The following is a 27,439-nucleotide window of genomic DNA, read 5'->3' on the forward strand; positions in this document are numbered from 1 at the left end:
TCCCTCCCTCTCTCTTTCTCTCTCAGACATGCACTTGCCCCCCCCATTGCACTCTTCCCCCTCCCTTGCTTTTTACTAGAATGCTTGCCGGTCCGCAGCCAAACTCTGGGGCAGTGTGTTGGGGGTTTTTTTTTGGGGGGGGGGAATATCGGGCCAGGGTGGGTTTGATTTAAATCAAATCGGTTTGAATCACGGTTTAAATCAAATCGGTTTAAGTCACGGTTTAAGTCAAATCAGTTAAATCACGGTTTAAGTCAAATCGGTTTAAATCACGGTTTAAGTCAAATCGGTTTGAATCACGGTTTAAATCAAATCAATTAAATCACGGTTTAAGTCAAATTGGTTTAAATCACGGTTTAAATCAAATCGGTTTAAATCATGGTTTAAATCACTAGTCAGCAGGGATTCATTTGAATAATTTTTCTACAGAAAGGCTCATTCTTGCTGGTGTAATCTTAATATTTGCAAGCAGATGAAGGTTTCCTTTTTTGGAATAGTACATTTTTACAGCTATATCCAAAATAACCGATTTGGTTGTACTGTTAGAAATACAGAGACTGGTAAACATGAATCTAGATTCGGGTAGGTAGCCGTGTTGGTCTGATGCAGTCGAGATAAATAAATAAATTTATTAAAAATTGTCCAGCAGCACCTTAGAGACCAACTAAGTTTGTTCTGGGTATAAGCTTTTGGTGTCCGTGGTGGAGATGCTCCTTCAGGTCTACTGGGCCTCTGAGGCCGTTTAGGGCTTTCAAGGTCAGCACCAAGACTTTGAATTGTGCTCGGAAGGCCCCCAAGGGAACCTCCCCCCCCCCCCCAGGCAGTATCCGAGCATCATAACAGGTATTCCCCACACCTGCAGTTCCTGATTCTCAGGAGCATCCAAGCTTCCCTGGCCAGTAGCCATTGATGGCTTTCTCCTCAGTGAATTTTCCGGGTCCCATTTAAAATTTGCAGCCACTAGCGTTATAACTTACTTTTTGTTTCAACTTTCCTGCATCCTAAAGTGACAAACCTTTGCTCAGGAAAACAAAATAATTCTTCTCAGTTTCAGGGAAGGGAAAAGTCACCCTGAAAGTCGGAATCGCCGTGACGTAACGTCATGACTCCTCTAAGCATTAGCGCTTTTTAAAAAAGCTTTGTGGAGCTTTTACAGCTGCCTGGGGACTTAAAACAGTCCGAGAATGTCCTAGATGAATCCAAAATACTGGTCTATAGAAAAGAACACACAATATAAGGGATTTACTATTAATATTAATATTATGTTTGTAGATATGCTGTAAGCCGTCCAGAGCGGCTGGGGAAAGCCAGCCAGATGGGCGAGGTATAAATGAAAAAAGTATTGTTTTTATTTTATTTTATAATTTATAATTTATTGATTGATTGATTCTGCTTGCGGCAGAAACAAAGGCAAGCTGTAACCTCGGTTTATTCTAAGGGACGTGCAATCCACAAAACGCCGGACAAGTCTTAGAAAACCTGCGAGCTCAAATGTTTTTCTTGTGTCGTGCAATACTTGCTCTGCGTACAACATTATACAGTTCCATAGGAAAAATATGATTGGTTTCGGGGTGACCTCCCCCCCCCAGCAGGTTTGGGAAATGGCAGTTCATGTCTTTTCTTTTGGGGTTCATCTGGCTAAGCTATAGGAACGGGAGGTGTGAAAAAATACCGTATTTTTGCTCTCTAAGACTCACTTTTCCCCTCCTGAAAAGTAAGGGGAAATGTGTGTGTGTGTTATGGAGCGAATGCAGGCTGCGCAGCTATCCCAGAAGCCAGAACAGCAAGAGGGATTGCTGCTTTCGCTGCGCAGCGATCCCTCTTGCTGTTCTGGCTTCTGAGATTCAGAATATTTTTTTTCTTGTTTTCCTCCTCCCAAAACTAGGTGCTTCTTGTGGTCTGGTGCGTCTTATAGAGCGACAAATGTGGTGGCTTTAACTAGTGTCCAGACCCTGCGGGGCACTGAAATGCACCAATCCTGTTTCCCCTGTCGGAGGCAGAAACCCCAGCTGCTGAAAACAGCAAGAGGGGGGCAGTTGGTGCTGCATTTGGGGGGAAACCTGGCTGGCCGTGGGGAGGAGTGTGGCCCCAGGGGCCTGATCCAATTGCTGCTGCAGCCCTGGCGAGGAAGCTGCACCGGGGCTGGACCCTTCCCCGGCCGAGCCCAGAGAGTTCAAAAGCGGTTATTAGAAGTTGCCTCCTTCTCCTACTCCACCTCCGTTCTTTCGTTCCTGTCTTCCCTCCCTTTCATCTGCTTTTTTGCACCAGCTGCTGATAAGAGATCTCTGTCCTTGCCGCTAACTAGCTTCTAGGTAAAAGCTGTTGAGCTTCAAAAAGAGAAAAACAGATTTTATTTTCCCCCCTCCTCCCTCTCTCTCTCTCTCTCTCTCTGGTGTGTGTGTATTATTCTGGTTCTTTAAAAGGGCAGGAAGTCTCTGTGTGGGTGTCAGTGATTGCGAAGCCTCCCTGGGGCTGTTGCCACCACCATCGTGGGACCATCTTCAGCCGCCCCACCCTCAGCCACTTCCTCTCTCTGCGGTCGGCGCTCACCAGCAATATCGGGGCCCCGGCCTGCGCCGTCAACCAGGCACAGCCGCCGCTGCCTTAGCGGGGGGTGGCGGCCGCCTCTTGTGGCCCGGACGGGGCAGGGGCTGCCCGTTCTGCAAAGCACCCCCTGCCCCCAAAAAGGAGACCGTCGGAGTTGGGGGAAAGGGAACGAGAAAAGCACATGGCGTTCGAGGCTTCTTAGTTTCGGGAAGAGAGGAGACGGGATAGAGATTTGTAGAATTACGCACAGCCTTCATTCCCGGCGCTAGAATTCCCGCAGAGCTGGGTTTTGAGGGGTTCAGGGCGGATTGTGTTTTTCTTTGAGGATTTGTGTGTGTGTGAGAGAGAGCGATACAAAGCAAACAAGAGAGGGAAGACGCACACGGTGTCTCCGTTTTCGATCCGTAAGAGTCCTTTTCGCAGTTTGCATTTGGTACAAGACGCTCTTGTAAAGAAGGTGTAGGGTTGGACTGTGGGACTCCCTGCCACAGGAAGCGGGCCGGCTGCCAACCTGGGTTAGACTGATTCGAGGAGCAGGCTCCCGGCTAGAATGGCTCGGCTTCCACAGTTAAAACGCTGGTTGCCGGAAACCTCCGGAGGGGAGAGGGCTGCGGTTCAAGACCCCGGGGCCAGGGTGTAGCGCACAGCGTTTGTGCATGGGATCGGGGCCTTACTGCAGCCCTGAATGTACTCTGTGGCTCAGTCCCCCTTCCTCCCGTGGGCCAGAGAGTCTGGCCGGAGGTGCTTTGACCGCTGCTGAACTGCGATCGCGGCAAACAAATTTGCTCCCGGCTGGCGGGTCGCTTGGCCCAGGCGCCTTGGAATGGGGGTCTCAAAAGGTGCTGCCGGTTGCGGGACACATTGACGGGTAGTTCCGTAAGCTGCTTCTTTGCGGGGGTCTTTCGCTCAGCCGGTTTTCCGAAGCCCGCCTCCAAGGTTCGCGAGTTTGCTTTGTTGTGGTCAGCGTTCAAAACCCACCAGCCGCGTTTTGCACCCGTCGCCCACCGAGCGAAGATGCCCGGGTGCCAGGACAGCGCCTGACGTCCCCGCCATCTGGGGGGTCCTTGGATCTGGACCCTTTCCACGCCCTTAAGACCCCACCCTGTAGCATTCCGTGATATTTTATCCGCACAACCGGAATGGATTTTGGGGACCCAAAAATGCTTTCCCCGGCGTTACAGCGAATTGTCTCTTGTCTTCGCTTTCCCCTTCTCACCGTTGGGGAGAATATTCCTACGTTATGAATGGTCCGTGTCGCCATTCAGAAAAAGGCAGGAATAAGCCAATATCTAGGCAAACTGTCCCTGGATAAAGTGACTTTTCTTCTTTCAAGTTCTCAAAGCTCAGCTCAAAGTTGTCCTCTGAACTAGCCAGATATTTAACTAAGAATCCATCCCAGTCCATCCTTTGGAAAATAAGATTTCAGAGCCGTCTTGCCCCCCCCCCCCCAAATGGCAACTGGACATTCTGTTTTGGCAACGGCAACCCTGGTTTAAGGATCTAATGCTATGATCTGGGGCAGAACCCCACAGAGCTCACCCTTTTTCTCTGCCGGTCTGGCAGAGTCCAGTTTTGAGTGTGCCCCATTTAAAGTGGGGTGGGCCAGGATGGCAGGTGGGGGGCTGGAGGCCAAGCTTGAATACACCCCTTTCATTTTAAGTACACCCCTTCCAAGGGGGGGGGGGAAATAGAATCCTGGAAACTGTAGTTTGGTAAGGGTGCTGGGAATTGTAGCTCTGCTAGGGGCGAACTACAGTTCTCCTCTGAGGAGGGGGCGAAAGAGGGAGGGGTGATATAATTTGGAGCAGGGAAGGCTAAAGGGCCCGGGGAGCAACAAGGGTGGTCTGCCAAGGATTCTGCCGTTCTAAGATCAGCACAGATTGGAGGGTTGGGCTGGATGGCCTCAGGGGTCCCCTGTGCAAGGACAAGCAGCTTCCAGAACCCCCCTTTTTTTTGGTCTGCCGTTGGAGGCTTGAAGCCGGCCGACGTCCATTTTCACCGCAACGCAAGGATGTTCCGTGCGACACAACGCTTGGTGAATGAATGAATGAATTAATCTTTATTTGCGTCGGCCACCGGCCATCGCAATTAAACAACAACGCGATATACAAAGAACAGAATTAAAAAGTCAATTGTATAAAATACATTTTAGGACTTTGAATCAATGGTCAAATAGTGGGTCTTATTCCGATTGCCCCGGCTAAAAACCCTGCCACCTTTGCCATCACTTGCTCATTTTGATCGGCCGAGAGGAAGGACCCTGGGGCAGTGGCTGGGCGACCCAGAATGGACGATAAAAGTCTTTATCAAGAGGGCAAGCCAGAGGGCATGCGCCACTGATTCGGGACTGCCATCTCCGCAGGGATGTTTTTCGTGTGGCATCTGTTGGCATCATCCCTCAAGTCCAGTCGAGGGCAAGATATTCAATCTCTCGCGAGGCTAAAAGCTCGGTGGCTTTCCACCAAAGGTCCAGGTGTGCCTTGTGTTCGAGTTTCCGTCAGTCGTGAGAAGGCCGTGCGGCCGAAATCGAGGCCCGGGGGCGATGCGCTCACAGTCTGTTTTCTCGCGTGGGGGGTGTGTGTGTGTGTGTGTGCAGCGGCGGCAGCGGCTGATCTTGAGGCTTTTTCGCCCGGGAGGCATTGCTGAAAAGGCACCCTTTTGCAAAGTTGGCATATCGTCTCTTTCTCGGTGGTTAACACCTCTTCTGCGGAGGACCGGGTACCTGGTTCCCACACCCGCCGGCGAAGCTGGTTCTCAGGGGCTGAAATATTAAAAGAGGAGCAGAAGAAGTTTGCCTGGGGCAGGGGGAAAACAGAGAACTGTTGTCGTTTTTTGCGCCCGAGCTTCGCCGTGCAGCCGTGCCAGCCTTCGATTTCCCTTGCGCCCTCCAGGCCTGTTTTTTTATTTTTAAAATCCATGTTTTTCTGGGAGAATAACGCCTTTGGGGTGGGGGTGAACCCTTGTCTGCAGTCCATTTGACAAACTCCGTCCCCCCCCCCCCCCCCGCTGCCAGGAAACTCAAGTGGGGCACAGTTGTTCCGCTCCTGCTTGTTAGGGGGCTGGCTTTCCTTTGGGGGGGGTGTCCGGCGGGGGGCACACACGAGGCTGGACTAAATGGCCCCCCTTTTGGCCGAATATCCGGCAGAGCCCTTCTTTTTCACGACTCCCAAGCAGAACCTCCATGGACAGAGCCAGTCTATCTTAGAACAAGCAGGTTTTCCTCCGGGCAAATAGGGTTTGGCCGCTGCCCGAGTACAGGACTTAAGAGCGGACCTCCTTGGGCCTGATCCGGCACTGCTGCAGGGCTCCCCCCTTTTGGGCTGTGCTGTGCTGGAGAAACCTTGCTCAGGCTGGGTTTCCTCTACCCTCCAAACTGGTGCCGTACTGCGGATCGGGCCAGGGGCCCCCAGTCGCTTAAAACCTGCCCCCCAAACCATCCAGCTGTGTTTTCTGACCAGTGCATTTTTCCCCCTTTTAAAAATGTTATGGGATACTCTCATTTTGACTCAAGAAAATCGCCGTTTTTATCATTCAAAGTGGGACAAATAAGTACATCAAAAGGACAAAGATTCGCAAAGTGTTTAGGGGTATGCGCACCCCTGCATCCCCCCCCCAAAAAAGCACTGTTGGTGGGTCCCCTCGCTGGGGGAAGCGAAACGCCCCTATAGTATATTGAACTTTAAAATGGGGTTTCAGAGTTTTTAGGGGGTTTTGAATGTTTTATGTAGATTTTCAGTTTCATTGTTCTGTAGGGGACAATGACAATAAAGATATAGTATATGTTAGAGAAAAGGACCTGGAATATTTGCGGTATAGAAACGGAAATAATAATAATAATAATAATAATAATAATAATAATAATAATAATAATAATAATAATAAAAAGTCCCATTGTGGGGAGAGGCCAGCTCCTGGACATTGCATTGTGCCCAGGTTTAAGGCGATGAGATTATATATCTGGGATTCTAACACCGCCTGGGACTCCCTGCTCTGAATTAATTGGCTGATTTTCGGGGTACGGGGGCCACCATCACTGCGGGTGTTTTGCTGGGGGCAAAGGAGGAGCCCCTTTTCCCGCAGCCGAAAGAGGGTGAAGGAAAAGCTGCCGGATGGAGGAAAGGGAACCAGAGCGGCTGCTTTTTTGTGCGAAACCTCTGCCTCTCCCGGTTCCTCTCTGCCAGCCTGGCGCCAGTCTCGCTTTGAGAAAGGGAAGTGGGGAAGAAATCGTCACCTGGCCAAGTTCCAGGCTTGCGGCTGCGGGGTGGCAAAGAGAGAACCAGGGACGGCTGCGGGCAGGATCCCTCCCTCCAAGGGGGTTGGGCTGGATGACCTTTAGAGGGCCCTCCTGCAATTCTGTGGTGCCACCCTCGTGCCCGAGCCCGCAAGCCGCTAGTCCTCAACCGCTGCCGAAACCGTCACGCGGGTCCTCTGGGCTTTTCGGGGGAGTGGGAGGCAGTGAGAATCCCGTCTCCCCCTCCCCAGAAAAACCCCCAAAGCTGTCAAACGCCGAAATACGCCTGTCGCTAGCTGCAGAGCTGACCCACCCTCTTTAAAAACCCACTTTCTTTTTGCTGGGGTGGGTGAGTCCAAGGCACGTCCTGGGGGGGACTTGGCGCCCGCCCCCAGCCAAATTTGGGGAGGCGGGGGGTGGCGCGACGGGACACATTTGAGCAGGCTAGGTGCCTCAGTTTCAGGATTTTTTGGACAGGAAAGATGGGGGGCATTTTTGCGGATTTGGCTGTGCGAAGCAGAATTCTAGGCAAAAGCTGGGAGGGGGGAGTCCTGAGCTGCCAATTTAGGGTTAGGTGGGCTTCCCTAGACACCCCCCCCTCCAACCACTGCCCCCCCTTGCCCCTTATGGTAAGTAACCTCTCCCTTTCTTCCTCTCGTTTCTCCCTTCTTCCCAACCCCTCCCTCTCCTTTTCTTCCTTGGTTTCCCCCCCCCCCATTTTTTTTTCTTTTCTCTCTCTCTTTCTTTCTCTCGTTCCCTCTCTCTCTCTCTCGACCTTTTCCAGGTAAATCTCCTCCTGTCATCCATGTCGGCTCTTCCGATTTTGACAAGCCCCCCGACCTGTTTCGGCCGTTCGGGGCTGACACCAGCGACCCCTTTCACAGTAGAAAGGGGTTTGGGGACCTTTTTAGGGGGAGAGACGGATTTTCTCCCCCCTCGGCAGGCAAAGCTCCCCAGGACCCTTCTTCCACGGGATTTGCTGACTTCACCTCTGTAAGTTGACGTTCCTTCGATCTGGATGGAAAAAGGAAAAAAACCTGGGCGGGGGGCTTTTTGGGGTCATTTCCCCCTCCTCATCCTCTTCCTCCTCCTCCCCCCCTCCTCCTTCCCCTTCCCTCTCCCCCCTCTGGCAATTTCTGTCTCTTAGTTCCCCCCAAATCTCTCTCTTCTCCCATAGAACCATAGAACTGTAGTTAGATGGGACCCCCAAAACTCATCTAGACCAACCCACTTCCTCCATAGTTCTGCATTAGTCCCTCTGTATGTCCCCAGGGTCTTGATTTGCTGGAAGCCACCCAGAGTGGCTGGGGCAAACTAGTCAAATGGGTGGCACATCACATTATTATTATTATTATTATTATTATTATTATTATTATTATTGCAGTGGTACCTTGGTTCTCAAACGCCTTGGTTCCCAAACACTGAAATCCCGGAAGGCAATGTTCCGGCTTTTGAATGTTTTCCGGAAGCCGGACGTCCGACGTGGTTGTCGGCTATTGTTTCCGGGGCACCTGCGCCAATCAGAAGCCAGGCCTCGGTTTCCGAACATTTCGGAAGTCAAACGGACTTCTGGAATGGATTAAGTTTGGCGCTTTGGTTTTCGCTCTTTATTCTGCGATTTTGTTTTTGAAGCTTTTTCGGTTCATTTGTTTTTGTGGCTGTGTGGAACCCAGTTCAGCTACTGATTGATTGATTGATTGATTGATTGTGTGACTGCGGAAATGGATAAAAGCCCCCCACCCAAACAATGAACTCTCATCAGTGCAGGTAATTTTAATTTTTATCATCTACAATAATGTCTTGTTTATTTTATAGCACAGCACATTGATTGCTGCTTTCATTTTATGGACCAATGGTCTCGGTGGATAGTAAAATTCACATTAAATGGCCGTTTCAGGGGTTGTTTTTAAAAGTCTGGAACAGATTAATCCGTTTTGCATGACTTTCTATGGGAAAGCAGGAGCGCCTTGGTTTTGGAATGCTTTGGTTTTGGAACGGATTAAGTCTGAGAACCAAGGGACCACTGTATTAAGCTTTGAGACTGGTGCTGTTTGCTTGGGGACGTTGGTCGTGGAGAGCGCTCTCCCTTTCTCTCCTGAGTTGGGGATATTTTGGGGGAGGAATCCCCTTCCTGGAAATGTTTGGGGCATAGGAAAACCGCCTTATCGCGTTGCTCCGTAAGCTAAGACTCTAGTCCTCAAAGTTTTGCAATAAAGGGCTGGTTTCAGTAGGGACTGAAATGCGTGAATCTCCTTCCTTGCAGCGAGAGAGAGCGTTTTAATTATTTCGTTCAGCTTATTAGTGTTGGAGGAGTGTGTGTGTGTCTTTGTGTTAGCAAAAGGAACTCACAGCCACGTTGTGGATCTTTATTCTAACGGCAGGTTTGGCGTTGAGCGTTTGACACAGAGAAAGAGAGAGAGGCTTCAGCTGATAAACAGGAAAACCTGCGCTGGTTTTATTTTTAATTCTTTTTTCTTCTTTTTTAATTTCCGAGGCACCTTCAAACTTTCTCACCTTCCTGGCTTGAGTTTTGGGGTTTTTTTGCTGAGCCGTCCCATCCATTTCCCCCGCGAGAAACCAGACTTTGCAAAAGGAGGAGGAGGAGGCCGGTGAAATCGCCGCTGCAGTTTTCGGTTTATTACGGTCGCGGGCCGGCATTTTAAAAATAGCTAAAATACAATGGTGGAAGCAAGATGCAATAATTTATTTTGCTTTATTTTTAAAAAAACACACCGAGTCAGAATAAGATCAGGGAGACGAGAGTAGCTGAGCAGGAGGTTAAATCAATTAAAAGAATCACAAGGTTTCATAAGCGGAATAGCCTTTTTGTGATGCGATAAGGCTTGCTGTCCTTTAGGGAAATTTTAAATGTTTTATTGCCGTATTATTATTATTATTATTATTATTATTATTATTATTATTCTGTTGGGAGCCGCCCAGAGTGGCTACCATGCGTCCAGAATTTCCCAGGCATAGCTGGGATTCACCCGTCAAAAATAGCAGAATTTTGTAAAATGGGTTAAAATGTCCGTTGACAATGGCAAGTTGCGTTTTTTGACGAATTTTCTATTTTTTATTTTATTTTTTTAAGTCAAAAACTTTCTTAGGAGATTTTGCAGAGAAAGCTCAACGATATTTTTTCTCCGGACTGTCACCGTTTGAAACAGGGCAAACCATCCCCTTATGTCCTTGATTTTTGTGTGGGTCCTCCCCTCTTTTATCAGGGGAACTGTTGGCCGCCTTCCCTCCAGGAACGGGGAAAGGGTTTGCAGCTAGTGGCGGACAGTTCCCCTGGCTCTTAGCTCTGTGTATGTGTGTGAGAGAGACAGAGAGACCATATGTGGTGCAATTAGGAGTCGATAGTCTGATTCCCATGCCCTTCGTGGTTTTCTGGGGAGGAGGGTTGAAGGAAAACATGGGGTCTCCCTGCGGGGTGATCTGCCCTCAATGTTCTGGTCAGAGCACTGAGCTCTGAGAGTCGGACTGGTACACCAGTGGGTCATCTAGACCAACCCCCTGCAAGGCAGGATTTAAACAGGGCAAAGAGCGCCCAGTCAAATTGAAGGGGGGCCAGTCCAGTCTTCACAGGGGTCCCCCAGATGCAGCCTCCGTGGGGAACCCCAAAAGCGCTTTAGGTGTGTGACGAGACCGGGAGGGGGCCCTTCCCCAATAGAACCGGGTGCTGCTTTTTTCGGAGGGTGGGGAGGAAGGAAGGGAAAGCGGGAGCGGCCCCCCTCCATCCCTTACCATGATCCGGGAGGCAGGAAGTACGGTCGCCCCTAGGGAGAGATTTGGATAGGGGAGGTCCTCCAGCGGTCATCTATCCCAACCCTCTCCTTCTCTCCCCAGCTTGGCAATGAGGAGCAGCAACTCGCCTGGGCGAAGCGAGAGAGCGAGAAGGCGGAGGAGGAGCGCCTGGCGCGGCTGAGGCGGCAGGAGCAGGAGGACCTCGAGCTGGCCATCGCCCTCAGCAAAGCGGACATGCCCGCCTCCTAGGGGGCTCCGGGGGGGCCCTCTCTCCCCCCCCCTTCCGCCGCTCCCTAGACCACCATCTCCGATCCGCCGACCCCGGTCTCCGTTCTTTCGACGCGATGAAGCGAACCGTCTCTCCATGGCGCCGTATCTGGCGCGGAGAAGCCCCTCTCTGCGGGAAAAGGACGCAGGACTCGCACGGGATGCCGTCTCCTTGCACAGACGGACAGGTGGGGGGCTGCCCCCCAAGAAGCTGCCCCCCCGGTGAACTCAGCCGGCCGTTCCCCGCCATTCCTTTTATTTTTTGCCCTCCTCCCGCCGGAAGAGACCTGCTTTCTTGCCCTGGACCTCGCGCTCTTCGAAACCTCCCGTGGGGGTGAGGGCTTGAGTCTTGCTCAGCTGTGCCAGCCTTGGGGTGGGCATAGGGTGGGGGGGGGGAGAATGGGGTCCCACCCAGGCCTTCCCACCACGGCGGGGCGCCAGGAAGACGGCCCTCTCTGCCTTTATTTCCCTTTCTTTGCAGCACTGTCAATGTGGATTTCTTTGCACCCCCTTTTCTCTCCCCCCACAAACCCCCCCAGGCGCCCCGATTCCTAACGCTCTCTTTGATCGCCCAGGAAAAACCCCACTGCTAACGGCCCCCGCCCCCCAGCGGCCTCAAACGTTCAGTTAACCAGTGCCGATTCATACCGAAACCGGGGGAACTTAAAATACGTTGCAACCTCGAAGGGCAGGTCGGTGTGTTTATATCTCTCTCTCTCTTTCTCTGTATTTTTGCCTGAAAAACATCCTGGAAAGTCTCGAGAAAAGCCAAGCGGCGTCTTCTGAGCCGTGGGGCAAGAGGGGGGTCTCCGTTCCAAAGCTGGGGGGACAACGCGGGTGAGAGCAGGGGGGCAAATGTGTGGCTGCAGGTGGGTTCCTTTTGGGCACGTGGGTCGGGGTCCGAGTGGTGTGTTGGGGGGGGTCTTGTGCACCCCCCTGAAATGGCTCCTCCTGCAATAGGGGCATCTCCCCCTCTAAGGGGTTCTCTCTCCCCCAGGCCAGGAAAACCTTCAGCTTCCCAGCCTCTGTGCAGATTTGGGACCCCCTAAATTCTGCCCCTTGCCCTCCTCCTTCCAGAAGGCCAGCCCTCCTTCCATCTTCTCCAGGGGCCTCTTGACCCCGGTGCCTTTGCCCTGGGGGGGCTGAGGGCTCCCCACCACCCTTCCCCACTCATCGCAGGTGGGGTGGGGGCTTCTCTCGCCCTCCCACCCCCTCTCCAAGGCACCCGTTCCCCCTATGGTTGCGGGATCCGAGACCGGCTCCGTCCTTCCCTCCCAGCTCCGGCGGAGAATCGGGGCCACCCTTTTTGCCACCGCTGTGGGGTGACACCCCCCCCCCGGGGTCCGCCCCATGGGCGGGAGGGTCCCATTGCCCCACAGAAGCACCCAGAGACACCAGCCCCCTTTGCGTGGGGAGGGGTTCGGCCGGCCAAACGGACGGGACAAATTTGGGTGCCGAGGCTTCCAGAGAGAGTTGGGTCCTCAGCCGGTTCTTCTTTGGAGGAGGAGGAGGACCCAAAGGAGAACCCCCTGTCCCTCCCCCCCCCACACACACCCCAGGGATGACCAGATCAGCGCCTTCCTTTGGGGTCCCCATCCGCCTCCACCTTGCGGGCTGAGAAGCTGGGAAAATGTGCCGCCGCAGCCTCCAGATCTGTTACAATTTTTTTGTATTTTTAATTTTCGCCGCCCCCCCCCCCCAGTGTATATTGTCCCCATCTGCCATCTCCTCAGCAGCCCCCCACAACCCCTCCGGGACACGACCCACCCCCTTGTGATATAGAGAAATGTAGATATATATAGGAGATTTTATATATGTATATATCTGGGGGTGAACGTGCCGAAGGACCTGGTCTCTGAGCGCTGCCCACTGCAAAAACGTAAATCCGCCAGCCTCCTGTGTCGCTCTTGTGTGTGTGTGTGTTTGTGTGTATATATATATATTTAGTCCCTAAGATCTGGAAATGAAAGAGCGATTCTTGTGGTTAGAATCTCAAGCTTCTGCCAAACAAGAAAGAAAGAGGTAAAAAAGTCTGTTTCTCTCTCGCGCTCTCGCTGCAAATTCTTAACTTCTCAAATATAGGGGGCACGGGTAAATGCAATTCGCTTCTTGAGTGTGGCGTTTTGGGGTTGCAAGAAATACATGTACAAAAAAAAAAAAACCACCCCCGGGGGTGGGCTCTTAATCCTGCACCCATTTCTCTGCATGTTTGTGTGCGAAGGAGACAGAGAGAGTTTTCTTCAGTTTCCTTTCCTGTTGGCAGAATCAGCCACGGTTTTCAGTTGACCGGGAGGGAGGAGCGTGGGGCTCCCTGGTAGCACCCCAAAACTACTCCTAGCCCCCCGGGGAGAGGGATGGGCAAGGCTGCCGCTTGTGGGGAGGGGTGGCCAAACCCAGACAGGCCACCCTCAGTCTTGGGGGGGGGGGCCAGGACACGGCACAAAAGAGCAAGCAGCAAAATGTGCCAGAATGTGCATTCAAAGTGGGGGGCATTTAGAGCTATCCTGCACCCCTCTTTACAGCCCATGGGGAATCCTGGGAACAGCAGTTTGCTGGGGGGGGGGGCTTCCTTTGATTCGGGTCCCCCACCTAGGAGCATTCTTCGGTCATGGGGGGGCCCTCCAAACCACCACCCCCAGCTCCCGATCCGGTTGTCGCAGGGTCTTGGTATCAAAGAGACGCCCCCCCTTTCCCAGTTTCTCCTCTTGTGTTTCCCCATTAGTGTTTTCCACACTCTCACCCCCCCCCAAAAAAACACTCATCTTGTGGCTCTTAATATCTGCGCCGTCCCTGTCCCCCCCCCACTTCGTTACTTGTGGGACAGCAAACCGGCTGCTATCTCTCTTCTCCTCTGCCTGCCCCCCTCCGCTAGGAACTCTTCTCATCTGCTTCCAAGTCCTCCTTAGAGTAGACCCATTGGCTCAAGAGGTCTCTTGTTTGCAGAGTTTCCTTTTTAAACAAAGTTGGGGGACAGTGGCTCTCTACATTTTTTGGTGGAGGAGAAATCATTCTCTTTCATTTCCTCTCCTCCCTTCGTTGCTTCTCTCTTTAGAAATTTTTTTTGGGGGGGTGAGCAGCTGTGCGCCCCCCCCCGGACCTCAGGCACCAGAAAAGTCAGTCCTTTGCATCAAATTGAGCTTAGGGGTCTCTCCAAGGGGGCAGAGGGATTTGGAACAATGGGGAGGGAGAGAGGGGTTTTTTGGGGGGGGGAGATGTGTGTGTGTTTTGCTGCTGCTGCAGCTGCTGCTGCTGCAAGGGGAGCCAAGGAGCCCCCCCCCCCCCGCACATCCTTTGGACCTCGGCCACGCTGCCCCCCCACCAGGAGATTGGCTGATGATGTATTATATATCCAGACATGTACATGACTGTATCTATGCTCTTGGAATTACCCTATAGCAAAGGGGGGGGAGGGGGGGCAGCGGGGAGGAGAGAGGTTTGCCAGGAGGGAGGGGGGAATGTTTGAATTTTAACCCATGCTCTGTGTTTTATTGTTTAATATAAGAGAAATGTTATTGTTTAATATAATAAATGAAAAAGTTACTTATTTTGGAGCATCCGAGACTCTGGGATGGCTCTCTCTCTCTTTCCCTTCTTTTTTTTGGTTGGGGGGGGTCGGGAGCTGAGTGGGTCGGACCTGCTCATATTTCTGCCCCCATATGTTTGGGGGTCTTCCTCCCTGCGGTTCCAGGGTCCTTTGTGGCCACAAGCAGCCTCCCCTCTCCTGTCTCTCCTCCTCCTCTGTTACAGGGAGGGGGGCATGGAAGAGGCACCCCCCACCTGTTCCTGCTTTGGGGGGTGACCTGGACCCCTTGACCTCTACCCCACCGGCTTTCCTGGCTCTTTCCAGTTGCCCACAAGTGGGGCTGGCTTCAGAGGAGCTCTGTTCCCCATCTCAAGCTACACAAGATATGGGGGGGGGAGAGGCTGGTGGGAACTTTGCGCGAAGCACTGGGGGGCTGCCAACCCCCCCCCCTTAACTCCATTCCCCTTGGGCATTGTATGCCAGCGGCCCACCGCATTTTCCAGACACCTTCGTGGCGAGGTTTGGGCAGCCGTGAGGACAGGGAGGAAGCCATGGGGGAAACCCCTGGGGTTGTAAACAGCTGAGTTGTGTCTGCGCTTATAGAATCGCCAAATGGCATAGTTGATAAGGGGCCCCCCAGGGGTCATCCATTCCAACCCCCTGCAAGGCAGGAATGTTGTGCGGATGCCTGATGGTTGCCTTCCAAAGCAACTCCTCTCTTCCGAACTTTAAAATGGAAAGCGTAATGCTGGTGGTGGACAAAAGAGGTTCCTCTCTCAAGGAAAATCTTTAAAAATGTAGTATAAACACCGACAACTGGGAAACACTGGCCTGTGAGCGCTCCAGTTGGAGAATAGCCTTTGCCAAAGGTGTCCTGGGCTTTGGAGACACTCGAACCCAGGACGCAAGGGAGAAACGTGCCGAGAGGAAGGCGTGCCTGGCAAATCCACACCATGATCCAACTCCCTCCCGGAAACCAATATCCCCACTGTGGAAGGACGTGTAGATCCAGAATTGGCCTCCACAGTCACTTACGGACTCATTGTTAAAATCATAACAAAAAAAATTCCAGTAACACCTTAAAGACCAACTAAGTCAGTTCTTGGTATGAGCTTTCGTGTGCATGCACACTTCTTCAGATACCACTTCCATTTCATGCGGCTCAATGTGGTGCCTTCCATAGTTCCAGTTACAGATAGGTAGCCGTGTTGGTCTGCCATAGTCAAAACAAAAAAAATTCCTTCCAGTAGCACCTTAAAGACCAACTAAGTCAGTTCTTGGTATCTGAAGAAGTGTGCATGCACACGAAAGCTCATACCAAGAACTGACTGGAAGGAATTTTTTTTGTTTTGACTATGGCAGACCAACACGGCTACCTATCTGTAACTGTTAAAATCATGTTTATGGAAGACAATCTCACTTGGCTAGGAGGGATCGAAGAAGAAGAATGCAGGAATCTCAGCTAATGCAGTTGGTTGGAGCATGGTGCTGAGGAACCAACCAAGGTTGCAGGTTCGATCCCGTATGGAGGCCGCTGCATTGCAGGGGGTTAGACTAGATGATGCTGTGGGGTCCCTTCCAACTCTACAATTCTGTCCCTGAGAGGTGACCGTCCGACCTCTGCTTAAAAACCCAAAAACCTCCAAGGAACGGAGACCACTTCCGGAGGGAGTCCGATGCACCTTGCAGGAGGTCGAGGGCGCGCCTTGAAGCCAGTGGCATTTGAAGAAGGCGGGGAGGGCCAATGATTGTGTGTGTTTGTGTGTCCCCAAGTCTCCCGGTCCCTGAGCCGCCCCCTTCAACCCCCCAGCTTGCCCCTTTGGGGTTTGGGCTCTCCGCTTGCTGGTGAACCTGTGCGCTGTGGTCGGAACAGGAGCCGGAAAGGGCTGAAGCCATTGCAACAACAATCGGAGCCCATCGCCGTCGCCGCGCTTCCTGCGCCCGCTTCTCGGAGCTGCAACCAAGTTGTGCAACCTCGGATTTCTGCAGAATCTGGAGCGGCCGCGGGGTTGCTTCCTCCAAGGCTCTCCTCTTCTTCTTCTTCCTCCTCCTCCTCCTGCTGGCCAACTTTGCAGGACTGCCCCCCTGCCCCCTTTCCAGAAATGACAGCGTTTCGCTTTTTTCGTTGCTTATTTCGGCAACGGCCTTTAAATAGCTCCCCAGTCATTTTCTGCAAAGCGGTCTCTCATTGCGGGGAGAGCTAATTCGGGCAAACCTTTTTTTGGTGAACAACAACCGACCCTCCCCCCCCCCCCCGTGCTCCATGCAAATAGCGAGAGAGCCTGTTTTTTCCTTTCTCGGCCCGGTTAACCCGTGAACTTGGGCTCACCAGGGGAGAATTTGTGGGGCGCTTCTGCCTGTGCGCAATGCGCTTCCAGAAGGGACCCTTTGCGGAGCTGGAAGAGGTCTAGAAATGTCGAGAGTCCGGAACGACTCCCTGAGTGGGGTTGCGGGGCCGGGGGGGGGGAGAGATTTGGAAGAACAGCGTGCGTAAAGGCGCGAGTTTGGAAGTTTTTATTCCTCTTGAGAATACTTACAAACGCCGCTGGCTATCCAAAGGCAGGCGCAAGGATTACTGACCTAAACTGAAAAGGAGAATCGGATAAATCCAAGGCTGTCAGTGGCTGCGATCCTCTTCGGGCAACGCGCAGCCTGTGGTGCTCTGCGCACTTGCGCAAGAGGTGCCCGTTCCAGTTTGCAGCAGGATCAATTTTATTCCACCTCCCACAACCTGGGGCGCGTCAGGTGGTTTTAAACTATAGCTCCTTTCCTAAACCAAAGCCTGCGCTTGCCGTTAATAGTTGAAATAATTCAGAGACAACCTGTGTGTGTGTGTGTGTGTGTGTGAGCGCGCAGCGAAAGGATATTAATTCTCTCCAAAGTGCCGCAGTTTTGCTGACTCTCTCAATAAGCTATATTGGGTAAGCGGCTTTGTGAGCACCTCCGAGGGTACAATCCTGCGCCTTTTGCACACACACCCATTTCCCCTCTCCTCCTCCTCCCCCCACCCCTGAGAAACAGAAACGAACTGCAACCTCGCTCTGCTTCTGCGCGGTTTGCTTTGCGGGAGGAGACGTTGGTTTCTTGCAAAAAGGGTTTGGTGGCGGTGGTTGTTGTTGTTTTTGCAAAAAATCTGTGCAGCCCCGCCGCGTCACCCCGTTTTTGTCTTTTTTTTTTTAATGGCGCTGTGGAAACTGCCAGCCCAGAAATCACAAAGTGTTCAGATACAGACCCCTGGAAGGGAAATGGCGGGGGTTAATTTGCAGAGATGCGATAAAGAGGGTCAGAAAACGACCCTCCGGAGCGTGGAGGAAGATGCGCGCCTCTCACGCAGTTTATACGCACCGCAAGCGGGTGGCGGCCGCGTTTAAGGATCTAGTTAGCGAAGAAACTACCTTTCTCTGTTCCAGCGTCTTCATCTGCCCGCCCCCAGCTTTTGGGGAACAGCAGCAGCAGTCCTGCATCCCCCCCCTTAAAAAAAGGACTCTGCAATTACTGACATGCCGTGTTTACGTTTCACATTAAAATATCCACACGCGCGCAAAACCAGCTTGCCCACAGAGCGCGGCCGCGGGCACAGCTGCCGCAGCATCTGGAAGAGATTTCAGGGCGCTCCCGAAATAGCTGTCGAGTAAACTAAAAATGAGACTCAGATTATAGCCTTGGGTTGCTTTTGAACTGGAGAGCCGTTTCTGGTGCAAAGCATTCGCCCTGCTGCGGTCCGTGCCCGGGTCTATTTCTTGCGCGCTGGGGACGTGGGGGGGGGGGCAGGCGTAGGATTTGTGGGGAGCTGGGAGGGGGTAGGTTATGGGCACCTATAGCACCAAGAAATAACAACAGCAACAACCATCTTTTTGCGCCCGGGGCTTGCACCTGCCTTCCCCCCCCATCCCCTCCAGGCCAAAGGATTTCTAGATGAAAGAATCAGGCTTATTTTAGAAAAAAAAAAAATCTTTAATATATATATTTTATAAAAGTTTTCATTTCCCCCCCCCAAAAAAAAAGTGGACATGAGCAAGAAACGTGCCCATTTCGTCTTTCGCTTGTATCCTCCCAACACTTGTGTATAAAACTATGTACATTATTTATGTATATATTCTTTTTTCTTTTAAAAAAAGGTCGTTTCTTCACAAGACCTCAAGCCTTGTTAAGGAGCTCTAGTGTAGGTTAAGGCAGCTGGGAGCGTTTTGCGCGAGGCGTCTCCTGCCTGCGCGCGATCCTTCCGCGCGATCCTCAAGCCAAGCCTTCCGTTCCAGCTGATCTTCTGGGCGGTCGCAGATCGACTATTTACACCCGGACAGCCCTTTCGTCTCAAGAGCCCTATAAATTAAATCCCATATTCTTCCTCCCGGGGTTAGGGGCAGAGAGCAGCCCGTCAGGTTTCCGCGCAGCCTCCTGGAGAGAGGCGCTGGCCGCAGCCCCCCTGTCTCCAGCTCGCTACTACAGGGGCCAGCGCAAGCCTTTCCCTCCCCGCTCATCCCAGGCGCAGGCGGACGTAGTACCAGCTACAGGATCCCGACTAAGTCCTGGAGAGTCCCCCCCCTCTCTCTCTACATGTGCCTTTTCATGTGCAGTGCCAGGTGGTCGGAGCGAGAGAAGGCGCGGTCGCAGAGATGGCACTGGAATGGCCGGTGCCCGGTGTGTTTGCGGTAGTGGCGCGTCAGCTCGTCGGAACGCGCAAACTTCCAGCCGCAGCCGTCCCAGTTGCAATGGTAGGGCTTCTCGCCTGTGGAGGGAAGGAAGCGGGGTAAGTGTCGACTGGAGGAATACCTGGGATAGAAATGTAATCAAAGAGGCGATGTGCGTGGTTCCCCCTCTTCCTGCAGCGGGTTGGGCTGGATGACCTTTGGGGATCCCTCGCAACTACGATTCTAGCGTTTGATCCCCACGACAACCCTGCGAGACAGGATATGTACAGAGGCAGTGGCCCAAGGTCACCCAGAGAGTTTCGAAGTTGAGTGGGGGAGGGCAGGATTAGAACCCAGCGCCCACCAAACTTGGGTGTTGTTTTTTTCCCCGGACTACAATTCCCACCATCCCTGACCGCTAGCTACGGATGATGGGAGTTGTAGTCCGGGAAAAACAGCCGGGGATCCAAGTTGGGGGAAACGCGGCTCTAACACAGCTGGGCTTGGAGACGCCCTTTGTGTACGGATAATAATAGCAATAATAATAATGTTTATACCCCGCCCATCTGGCACCCTCCTCCCCCTAAGACGCAGCCTGCCTCTGTCACTTGGCAGCGCCTCTTGGGAACAGCTGCGCCCCCCCCCCCAAGCCCAGAGCCCCACAGCGCTCAGCCCCACCTTAAACGTTGCCAAGCTTTCATGAGCCACTGTGCGCAATTTCACGCCGGGATGTCGCTGCACTCCCAGCCAGCATGACCAATGGTCACATACCTAGAGGACCAGCACCGGCAAGGGCACCGATGTCCCGTCCCCCACCCCAGTGCCACAAGGCGAGGTGGGTCGGCAAGCCAGTCTGGAGAGCCCACAGCTCTCGGGTTAGAGAGTTTTAGTGGCGGCACCGACGGTGGTTTAGCAACAGCCAACGCCTGCCAGATTTTCAGAGAACTGGGGCCAGGCTACAGGAAGCCTCTTTTTCTCTGCTGTTTTGGAAGACTTAACGGACGCAGAAAGAAGAAGAAAAATCTGCTTTCCCCTCCATGCATCTCAGCCTCGCCTCCACCAGGGGCTCCCGAACTGCGGTGGTCCGCAAACTCCACCCTGCGCCCCTCAATATTTGCAATGGCTTTCAATTGTATTATCGCTTGCTCAACTTTGCGTTTTTATGATTCCGCGGAGTTCGCATCGGAATGCAAGCGGTTAGAAGCAAAAACAGCAAATAACGGGACGCAATTGAAAAGTATCCAGCGCGTAGGGGCGGAGAGGTCTCCTCCCCCCACAAAAAAATATCAGAGCCCCCCCCCCCCCATATAATATATATATTAATGGGCATTGCCATTCCAATGGTGTGTAGTGCCATGTTATCGATTATGTGGGGCGGGGCTTACCTGGGGGTACCCCCCATTTTTAAAATTCAAATTGGCACCGCGATCCAGCGCATGCAAGTTGCCACAGCGGGGGGCGGAGGACTCGCATGTTAAATTTGTTTTAGTTTGTTTCACTGATTTGTAAAAAAGAAAACCAATAAAGAAGTTTTTTTGGGGGGGTTGCTAGGGGGCCTGTCCAGACCCTCAGGTGGGGGCGAGGGCGGGGGGGTTGGACTCTCTGGTCCAGACCTCTCTGGTGGGGTCCTTAGCGCCACCTGCCGCGCGCAAGCCTGCGCTTACCTGTGTGAGTGCGCAGGTGAGCCTTCAGGTGGGAGCTTTTGGTGTAAGTCTTTCCGCAGCCGGCGTAGGTGCAGGTGTGGGTAGCAGTCCGTTTGCGCGGCCAGGAGCGGCGTCCGCGCTTGGGCTTGGCTTCCAGCAGCTCCAGCGGCGACGAGGGAGGCGTGAGGAGCCCCCTCGGGGCAGAGGCCGGGCAAGGCAAGCTGTCGTCGAAGAAGGCGAAGGCGGGCGGCGCGCTCTGCTGCTGCTGCTGCTGCGATGGGTGCTGGCGGTAGTGGAGAGGGTGGGCGAAGGACGCCGGGTAGGGGGGCTGCGCGTGGCGCCCGAGGGGGGCTTGGCACTCGGCGGCGGCTGCCAAGAGGTCGTCGGGGCTGAGCGGAGGGGTCTCTGCCCCCGGGAGCGGCGGAGAGGCAGCCAGCATGCAAGGCGTGGGGCTCGTGCCCTCCTGCTTGATCTGCGCGCAGGATTGGGGCCACGACATCTCCGGCTTGGGCCCCTCCGCGAACGCCGACGTGACGAAGAAGCGGCCCTGGATGAAACCACCGTTAGCCCCCGGGAAAGGAACGTAGGGGGCAGCTTCCAGTTCGGGCAGGAGGGCAGCGTTGGCGGCGCCGTAGGGCGGAGGGCTGCCCCGCTCCATCTGCTCGTAGCCGCCGCCGCCACCGCAGCCGTCGGGCGAGGGGCTGAGCTCGTAGAAGGGCTCCCGTCCGGCGCCGTAATCCCCGCGGGGCGCGCCGCTGTCAGGGCCGAAAGACCCTCCGTCTGCGCCGCTGCCCATGGAGAGAATCAAGTCCAGGACGTGACTGAGGTCCTCGTCCTCCTTCGACGGCGCGCATAGCCCGTCCAGGCCCGGCCCGGGAGGGCAGCAGAGCTCTCCGCCGCAGGGCAGCTTCTCCGCTGGCAGCCCGCAGCTCCAGCGCTACAAGAAGGGGAGAAAGGGGCCGTGAGCCAAGGGCGCGCGGAGCCCGGAGCCCGCCCGCCCCGTCGGAGAAAAGCAGCCGGCGCGCCCACTCCCGTCCTGACCCCTGGAGAAGTCCCCGCAGCACCCCCAAAGCCTAGACCCCACGTCCCCAAAACCCCTCTTTTCAGTGCCCAGCGCGGTGCCTCTGAGCATGTGCAGAGAGCGAGCGAGCTACTTACTTGGTGGGCCTGTCGGCTGTCCCTGCAGAAGGAGGCGAAGGAGGGCAGGAGCGCCATGATCTCAGACGCTTTTGGATGTGTCTGCCCGGCGCGGCCGGCGCCTTCCTTTTAAGCCGCGCCGTCGAGCGCGCAGGCCAATGGCGGGGGCGCAGGAAGCGCGTCCCGGGAAGGCAGGCGGCGGAGGGACCCGGCGCTGCTGCCTGGAGGGGGCTGGAACTGCCGCTTGGCCCGGCCCCGGGCCGGCCTAAATTTAGCCCCGCTATAAAAGGAAGGCGGACAGCGCAGGAGAAGCAGCGGCGGTGGCGCGCAGAGAGAGAGGCCGAGCCTCTTCTCCTCCTGCTCCTCCTCCGGCTTCGGACCTTCCCTGCTCGGCTGCAGAGCCTCACAGCCCCCCCGGGCGCTCTGCACATGCTCGGGGAACCCCTCGCTTAGCCAGCTGGCTCCTTGTGCACTCTGCGCGTAAAGGCATACGCGGGTCGTCGTGCGCGCCTGAGCCCCGACACCTCTTTGGGCGTTCTCCCCCTCGCCAATAGTCTGGGTGGCGGGCACCCCCCCCCCCGTGGGTGCTCTTGAAGCGGGTGGCCCGTTTGTTCTAGATCGGTGGGTGCGGAGCGACAAAGCGGACCCGCTGCTAACCCGGTTCCCCCGCTGACTGCGCGCGTTGCTGGTGCCTCTGAGCATGCACAGGGTGCCTTTCCCGGGTGTACAGAGCCAAGAAAACAGCGTGGTGTTTTGTTTTGTTTTTAGCAGAGGGAGGTTATTATGCGATGAATGCTCCCCATGCCTGCAAATCTCTCTCTCACACACAGCCTATTTATTTATGAATTTATTTTCTTCCATTTCGTATGAAACATCGCCCAGCAATTAAGCAACAACATAAAACCACTTCAACAAGAATGGCACGCCTCATAGAAAACAGTTTCATAAAGGAAAACAATTCAAAACCATCCTGATTTACTCCTTTCCAGGGGGTGGGAGCCCAATGACCCACTAGTGCTAATTGAGTTTACAGTCCTCATCTGGAAGAACAGCTATTGGATTTTCCATGGAAAAGGTCTTCCCAGATTCCATGGGGGAAATAATATGGGCCCCAGAGGACGTGCTGAAGGAGGGGGAGGGGCCCCCATCCCCACACAAACCCTGGGTGCACCCCCAGGGTCAGAAGGGCCTGTGGCTGGGAGAACAACAGCCCTGCAATACAGTTCACACTCTTGAGTGGTTAACAACTGCCCTGCTGTGTTGTCCGGAGGTATTAGACTTCATTTACAGGCTGGAACTGAGAGCAACAGCCTAGCAAGAAGCTTGTATGATCAGCAACAACAACAACAACAATTTAATTATCTGCCACCCTTCTGTCTGTGTTGCCCCAGTTCCGCTGGACAGCTCCCAATGGAATATTCAAAACACGATACGAGGTCAAAGAGACATACAGGGCTGTCTTCTAAAAGCCATATACAGCGGTATCTCGGGTTACGAACAGCCCTGTTAACCAACTATTTGGTTTACGTACTCCACAAAACCAGAAGTAGTGTCCCAGTTTGCAAACTTTGCCTCGGTCTAGGGAGGGCACAGCACGGTTTAAGAACGGTTTCGGTTTAAGAACAGACCTCAGGAACCGATTTAGTTCATAAACCGAGGTACCACTGCCTCCTTGACATCTGACAGGAGGGTGTTCCACAGGGCGGGCACCACCACTGAGAAGGCCCTCTGCCTGGTTCCCTGTAACCTCGCTTCTTGCAGGAAGGGAACCGCCAGAAGGCCCTCAGAGCTCTGTGTCTAGGCAGAATGATGGGGGTGGAGATGCTCCTTCAGGGATACAGGACCCAGGCCATTTAGGGCTTTAAAGGTCAGCACCAACACTCTTTCATTCTGTTTCTTTATTAATGCTTTATACGTTTAGTACATTTCTGAGCACAATTCAAAGGGTTGGTTCTGACCTTGAAAGCCCTAAACGGCCCTGTATCCCTGAAGGAGCGTCTCCGCCCCAGACACCTGGGTCCTCCTCCCGAGGGCCTTCTGGCGGTTCCCTTCCTGCGAGAAGCGAGGTTACAGGGAACCAGGCAGAGGGCCTTCTCGGTGGTGGCGCCCGCCCTGTGAAATGCCCTCCTGTCAGATGTCAAGAAAATAAACAATTGTCTGACTTTTAGAAGACATCTGAAGGCAGCCCTGTTTAGGGAAGTTTTTTTATGTTTGATGTTTTATCAAGTTTTTAATATCTTATTGGGAGCTGCCCAGAGTGGCTGGGGAGGTCCGACCAGGTAAGCGGGGTGTCAGTAATAAGTTGTTGTTAATGCATTTCAAAAAACCATCCATCTCACTGCTTCCCAGTAACATGAGCTTAAAACACACACACACACACACACAGAGAGAGAGAGAGAGAGAGAGAGAGAGAGAGAGAGAGAGAGAACGTTTTCTTATATTTTGACTTTGCTCTGGCCTGTTTAAATAGGGCCTTATATCAAGAGTGTATATTGGTATTGTGTCGTTGTATTTGGTCGTTGTGTTGCCTTGCATGTTGCATCTCAGTGACATGAAGAACCAGCGGCACATTACTCGAGAGGAGAAGACAATCCTCTCCCAGCCACTGACAGCTGAGCTTCCCCGCTGCAAAGCGCTTAAAAGCGGTGATGCACACTTCAGAGGTTTTTGTCTTCCAGAGTTCAGAGGGAGGAGAAGGAGGGCTCCCTCCTTAACCGGCAACCCCCACGTGAGTCATGCCTTTGCGATGTCGCACTTGTGCAAGGCCTCCTCATGTCAGTCGCTGCTGTGGGTGGAAAACTTCCCTTCACCAAGGAAACCTAGCTGACGCCCCTCCTGGGCGCAAGGAGGCAAGCGCCGGTGGGTGTCTTTGCGTGACGCACCAGGCCTTCTTGGGGAAGGAGAGAGAATGTGCAGCCTCACCTCTTTGTGGCTACGGGTAAATATTGTGATCCTCGCCATGTGCAATCTAGGGGAACCACCAGGGACTCCCAGCCTTGGGGAGGATGCGCTGTGTCCTCAGCATGACTCTGAATAATAATAATAATAATAATAATAATAATAATAATAATACTAAATTTATTACTTATACCCTGCCCATCTGGCTGGGTTTCCCCAGCCACTCTGCGCGGCTCCCAATAAAATATTAAAAACGTGACAAAACATCAAACATTAAAAACTTCCCTAAACAGGGCTGCCTTCAGATGTCTTCTAAAAGTCGGATAGTTGTTTATTTCCTTGACATCTGATCGGAGGGTGCCACCACCGAGAAGGCCCCCTGCCTGCTTCCCTGTAACCTCGCTTCTCACAGGGAGGGAACCACCAGAAGGCCCTTGGAGCTGGACCTCAGTGTCCAGGCTGGACAATGGGGGTGGAGACGCTCCTTCATGTCTACAGGACCGAGGCCGTTTAGGGCTTTCAAGGTCAGCACCAACACTTTGAATTGTGCTTGGAAATGTCCTGGGAGCCAATGTAGGTCTTTCAGGACCGGTGTTATATGGTCTCCATTCCCAGTCCCCAGTCTGGCTGCCACATTCTGGATTAGTTGCAGTTTCCAGGTCACCCAACAGACTTGCACCCAACAGACTTGCATGCATTGCATAAGCCAGCTAACATCTGTCCCACCGCTGGAATATAAAACAAGGTTCTTTCAAATCTTAGGACTTTCCTCTTCCCCTCCATGGCTTCTTCAAACACCTCTGTCAACTGCATATTTTAGTCCATCCAAATTATAGTCCTCCCTTGTTTCCAAAGTCTTTGTAACATTGCAAGAGTTATTCAAAGCCTGAATTCCCCCCCCCCCCGCACTTTTAAAATAATGTACACAGTATCTTTTTGTTGTTGTGTTGTGTTTTCTATGTGGGTACTGCTGATTGTTTCCTCTTCTTCTTTTTGAGTGTCTTACTTTGTGCACTTGTAATTTTGTACTTTTTAATTTTTTCTATAACTGATATAAAAAGGAACAAAACCACGAAGTTCCAGATTCAATGTAGTGATTTATAGGAGATACTTTACACGCAAAAAAACCCAAAACCCCCACAAAAACAAAGAAGGGATACATTCAGACTATGGGTGTAAAGCAGGAACCCCATCAAAGGAAAGGAAAGACGTGCCTAGCCCCCCTCGTTGAAAATTTGGGGGTGCGTCGGCTCCCACAGCCTGGCAGAGATAGGGCCCCTGTTCAGGACATTTAGCTGAGCTTTTCTAAAATCAAATTATAACTGCTTAATTTCATTCAACGGTGGCTATTGAGTCTCGTTTAACGTTTAATTTTTTTATTATTATTTATATCTATGTTATGATTTTGTTGTCTAAATTATGCCCAATAAAGGCTGAATGAATGAAAGACAAAGGTTTGCTCTCTCCCGCTCAAATCCTAAATCCACTGCCTGCCCGAGAGCCTAGTATTATGGGATGGCCTAGAAAGCTCGGTTATCAAAAATGGCAGGCCGGTGTTGTTAATCAGAGGAACTAAATCCCAAAGGAAGGAGTCAGTCCTGTGGCGGCAGCATTGGTGCCAGATTTTTTGAGGGCAGCGTCTGAAATGGAGGTCCCTCTGAGCATGTGCAGAATGCTCTCCGGGTCGAGGGCGAAGGTGCCCTGAGATCTTGCCCAATTCGCCCTTGCAATGCTGGGATCTTCCGTGCGGAAGAAGCATCCATAGTGGCTGAGTCAGGGACCCCTTTTTGCTGGCAGCACCTGCCCGGGCCGTCTTGTTCCCAACTTGAATTCATGGAAGTGTGATTCAGAGGCTGGCTGGGGGCAGCAGGAGGAAGGAGGCCGATGACCGCATTGCATGGCCTCCGACATTCCTCCGATGAATATAGGGACGTCCCATTCCATAACGATGATTTTTACTATTTATATACCATCTGATTGCCCCAGCACACTGTGGGCAGCTTCCAACATATAGAAAAACAGAATACAACATTAAACATTTTTTAAAACTTCCCTATAGAGGATTGCCTTCGGATGGCTTGGGGGGGGGGGTCAGATACCTCCATCCCCTCCAACATTTCACTGATGGAAATAGGGATGTCCTATTCCATTTTCTCCAATGTTTCTCCTGTTAAAATAGGGACGTCCTATTCCATCCCTTTGTGTTTTTTGTGTTGAATATATGCTATATAGGGACGCGGGTGGCACTGTGGGTTAAACCACAGAGCCTAGGACTTGCCGATCAGAAGGTCGGCGGTTCGAATCCCCGCAATGACGGGGTGAGCTCCCGTTGCTCGGTCCCTGCTCCTGCCAACCTAGCAGTTCGGAAGCACCTCAAAGTGCAAGTAGATCAATAGGTACCCCTCCGGCGGGAAGGTAAACGGCGTTTCCATGCGCTGCTCTGGTTCGCCAAAAGCGGCTTAGTCCTGCTGGCCACATGACCCGGAAGCTGTACGCCGGCTCCATCGGCCAATAAAGCGAGATGAGCGCCGCAACCCAAGAGTCGGCCACGACTGGACCTAATGGTCACGGGTCCCTTTACCTTTACCTTTATATGCTATATGGTCATTAATGGACCTAACAGATATCAAAAGCCATTTGCACATAACAAAATACGTATTTTTATCAAAGTCATTGTTGATCTGAATACAATTAAGAAATATATTAATAGTGAAATACAATTCAGAAGAATTGTATAAATAGTGAAAGAATGATTAAGCTCTAACTTACAATGGTTTTTGATTCATAAACTTAATAATGCCAACACATTGGCATTGGG

General features: G+C 52.8%; 2 protein-coding genes across 6 annotated transcripts in view; one reads left to right on the forward strand and one right to left on the reverse strand.

The window, feature by feature from the left end:
- EPS15L1 (epidermal growth factor receptor pathway substrate 15 like 1) overlaps positions 1-14,336 on the forward strand; it is a 41,987-nt gene extending 27,651 nt beyond the window's left edge. For 3 of the 5 annotated variants that reach the window (XM_083720267.1, XM_083720269.1, XM_083720268.1), the window contains 2 exons: positions 7,563-7,771; positions 10,628-14,336. In XM_083720267.1, coding sequence (XP_083576393.1) covers positions 7,563-7,771; positions 10,628-10,774 — 356 coding nt within the window. In that variant the 3' untranslated portion in view covers positions 10,775-14,336. The remainder of the gene's footprint in view (positions 1-7,562; positions 7,772-10,627) is intronic. The other 2 variants (XM_083720270.1, XM_083720271.1) reach the window with 2 other exon arrangements.
- A 3,912-nt stretch (positions 14,337-18,248) lies between these two features.
- KLF2 (KLF transcription factor 2) lies at positions 18,249-21,933 on the reverse strand. Its single transcript, XM_083720120.1, has 3 exons — positions 21,745-21,933; positions 20,608-21,523; positions 18,249-19,041 (listed from the first exon to the last, which is right to left on the reverse strand). The coding sequence occupies exons 1-3, from the start codon at positions 21,799-21,801 to the stop codon at positions 18,866-18,868; spliced, it is 1,149 nt and encodes a 382-aa protein (XP_083576246.1). The 5' UTR covers positions 21,802-21,933; the 3' UTR covers positions 18,249-18,865.
- Positions 21,934-27,439: the final 5,506 nt, after the last annotated feature.

The sequence above is a fragment of the Podarcis gaigeae genome, assembly GCF_964106915.1.
Source record: "Podarcis gaigeae genome assembly, chromosome: 18".
In the NCBI taxonomy this organism is placed as follows: domain Eukaryota; kingdom Metazoa; phylum Chordata; class Lepidosauria; order Squamata; family Lacertidae; genus Podarcis; species Podarcis gaigeae.

Excerpts from the sequence above, each read along its gene's own strand:
- KLF2 (XM_083720120.1), bottom strand. The coding sequence starts at position 21,801 with ATGGCGCTCCTGCCCTCCTTCGCCTCCTTCTGCAGGGACAGCCGACAG. Across the intron at positions 21,524-21,744 it reads ACAGCCGACAGGCCCACCAA|CGCTGGAGCTGCGGGCTGCC; the intron begins GTAAGTAGCTCG and ends CCCTTCTTGTAG. Across the intron at positions 19,042-20,607 it reads TCACCTGCGCACTCACACAG|GCGAGAAGCCCTACCATTGC; the intron begins GTAAGCGCAGGC and ends TTCCCTCCACAG.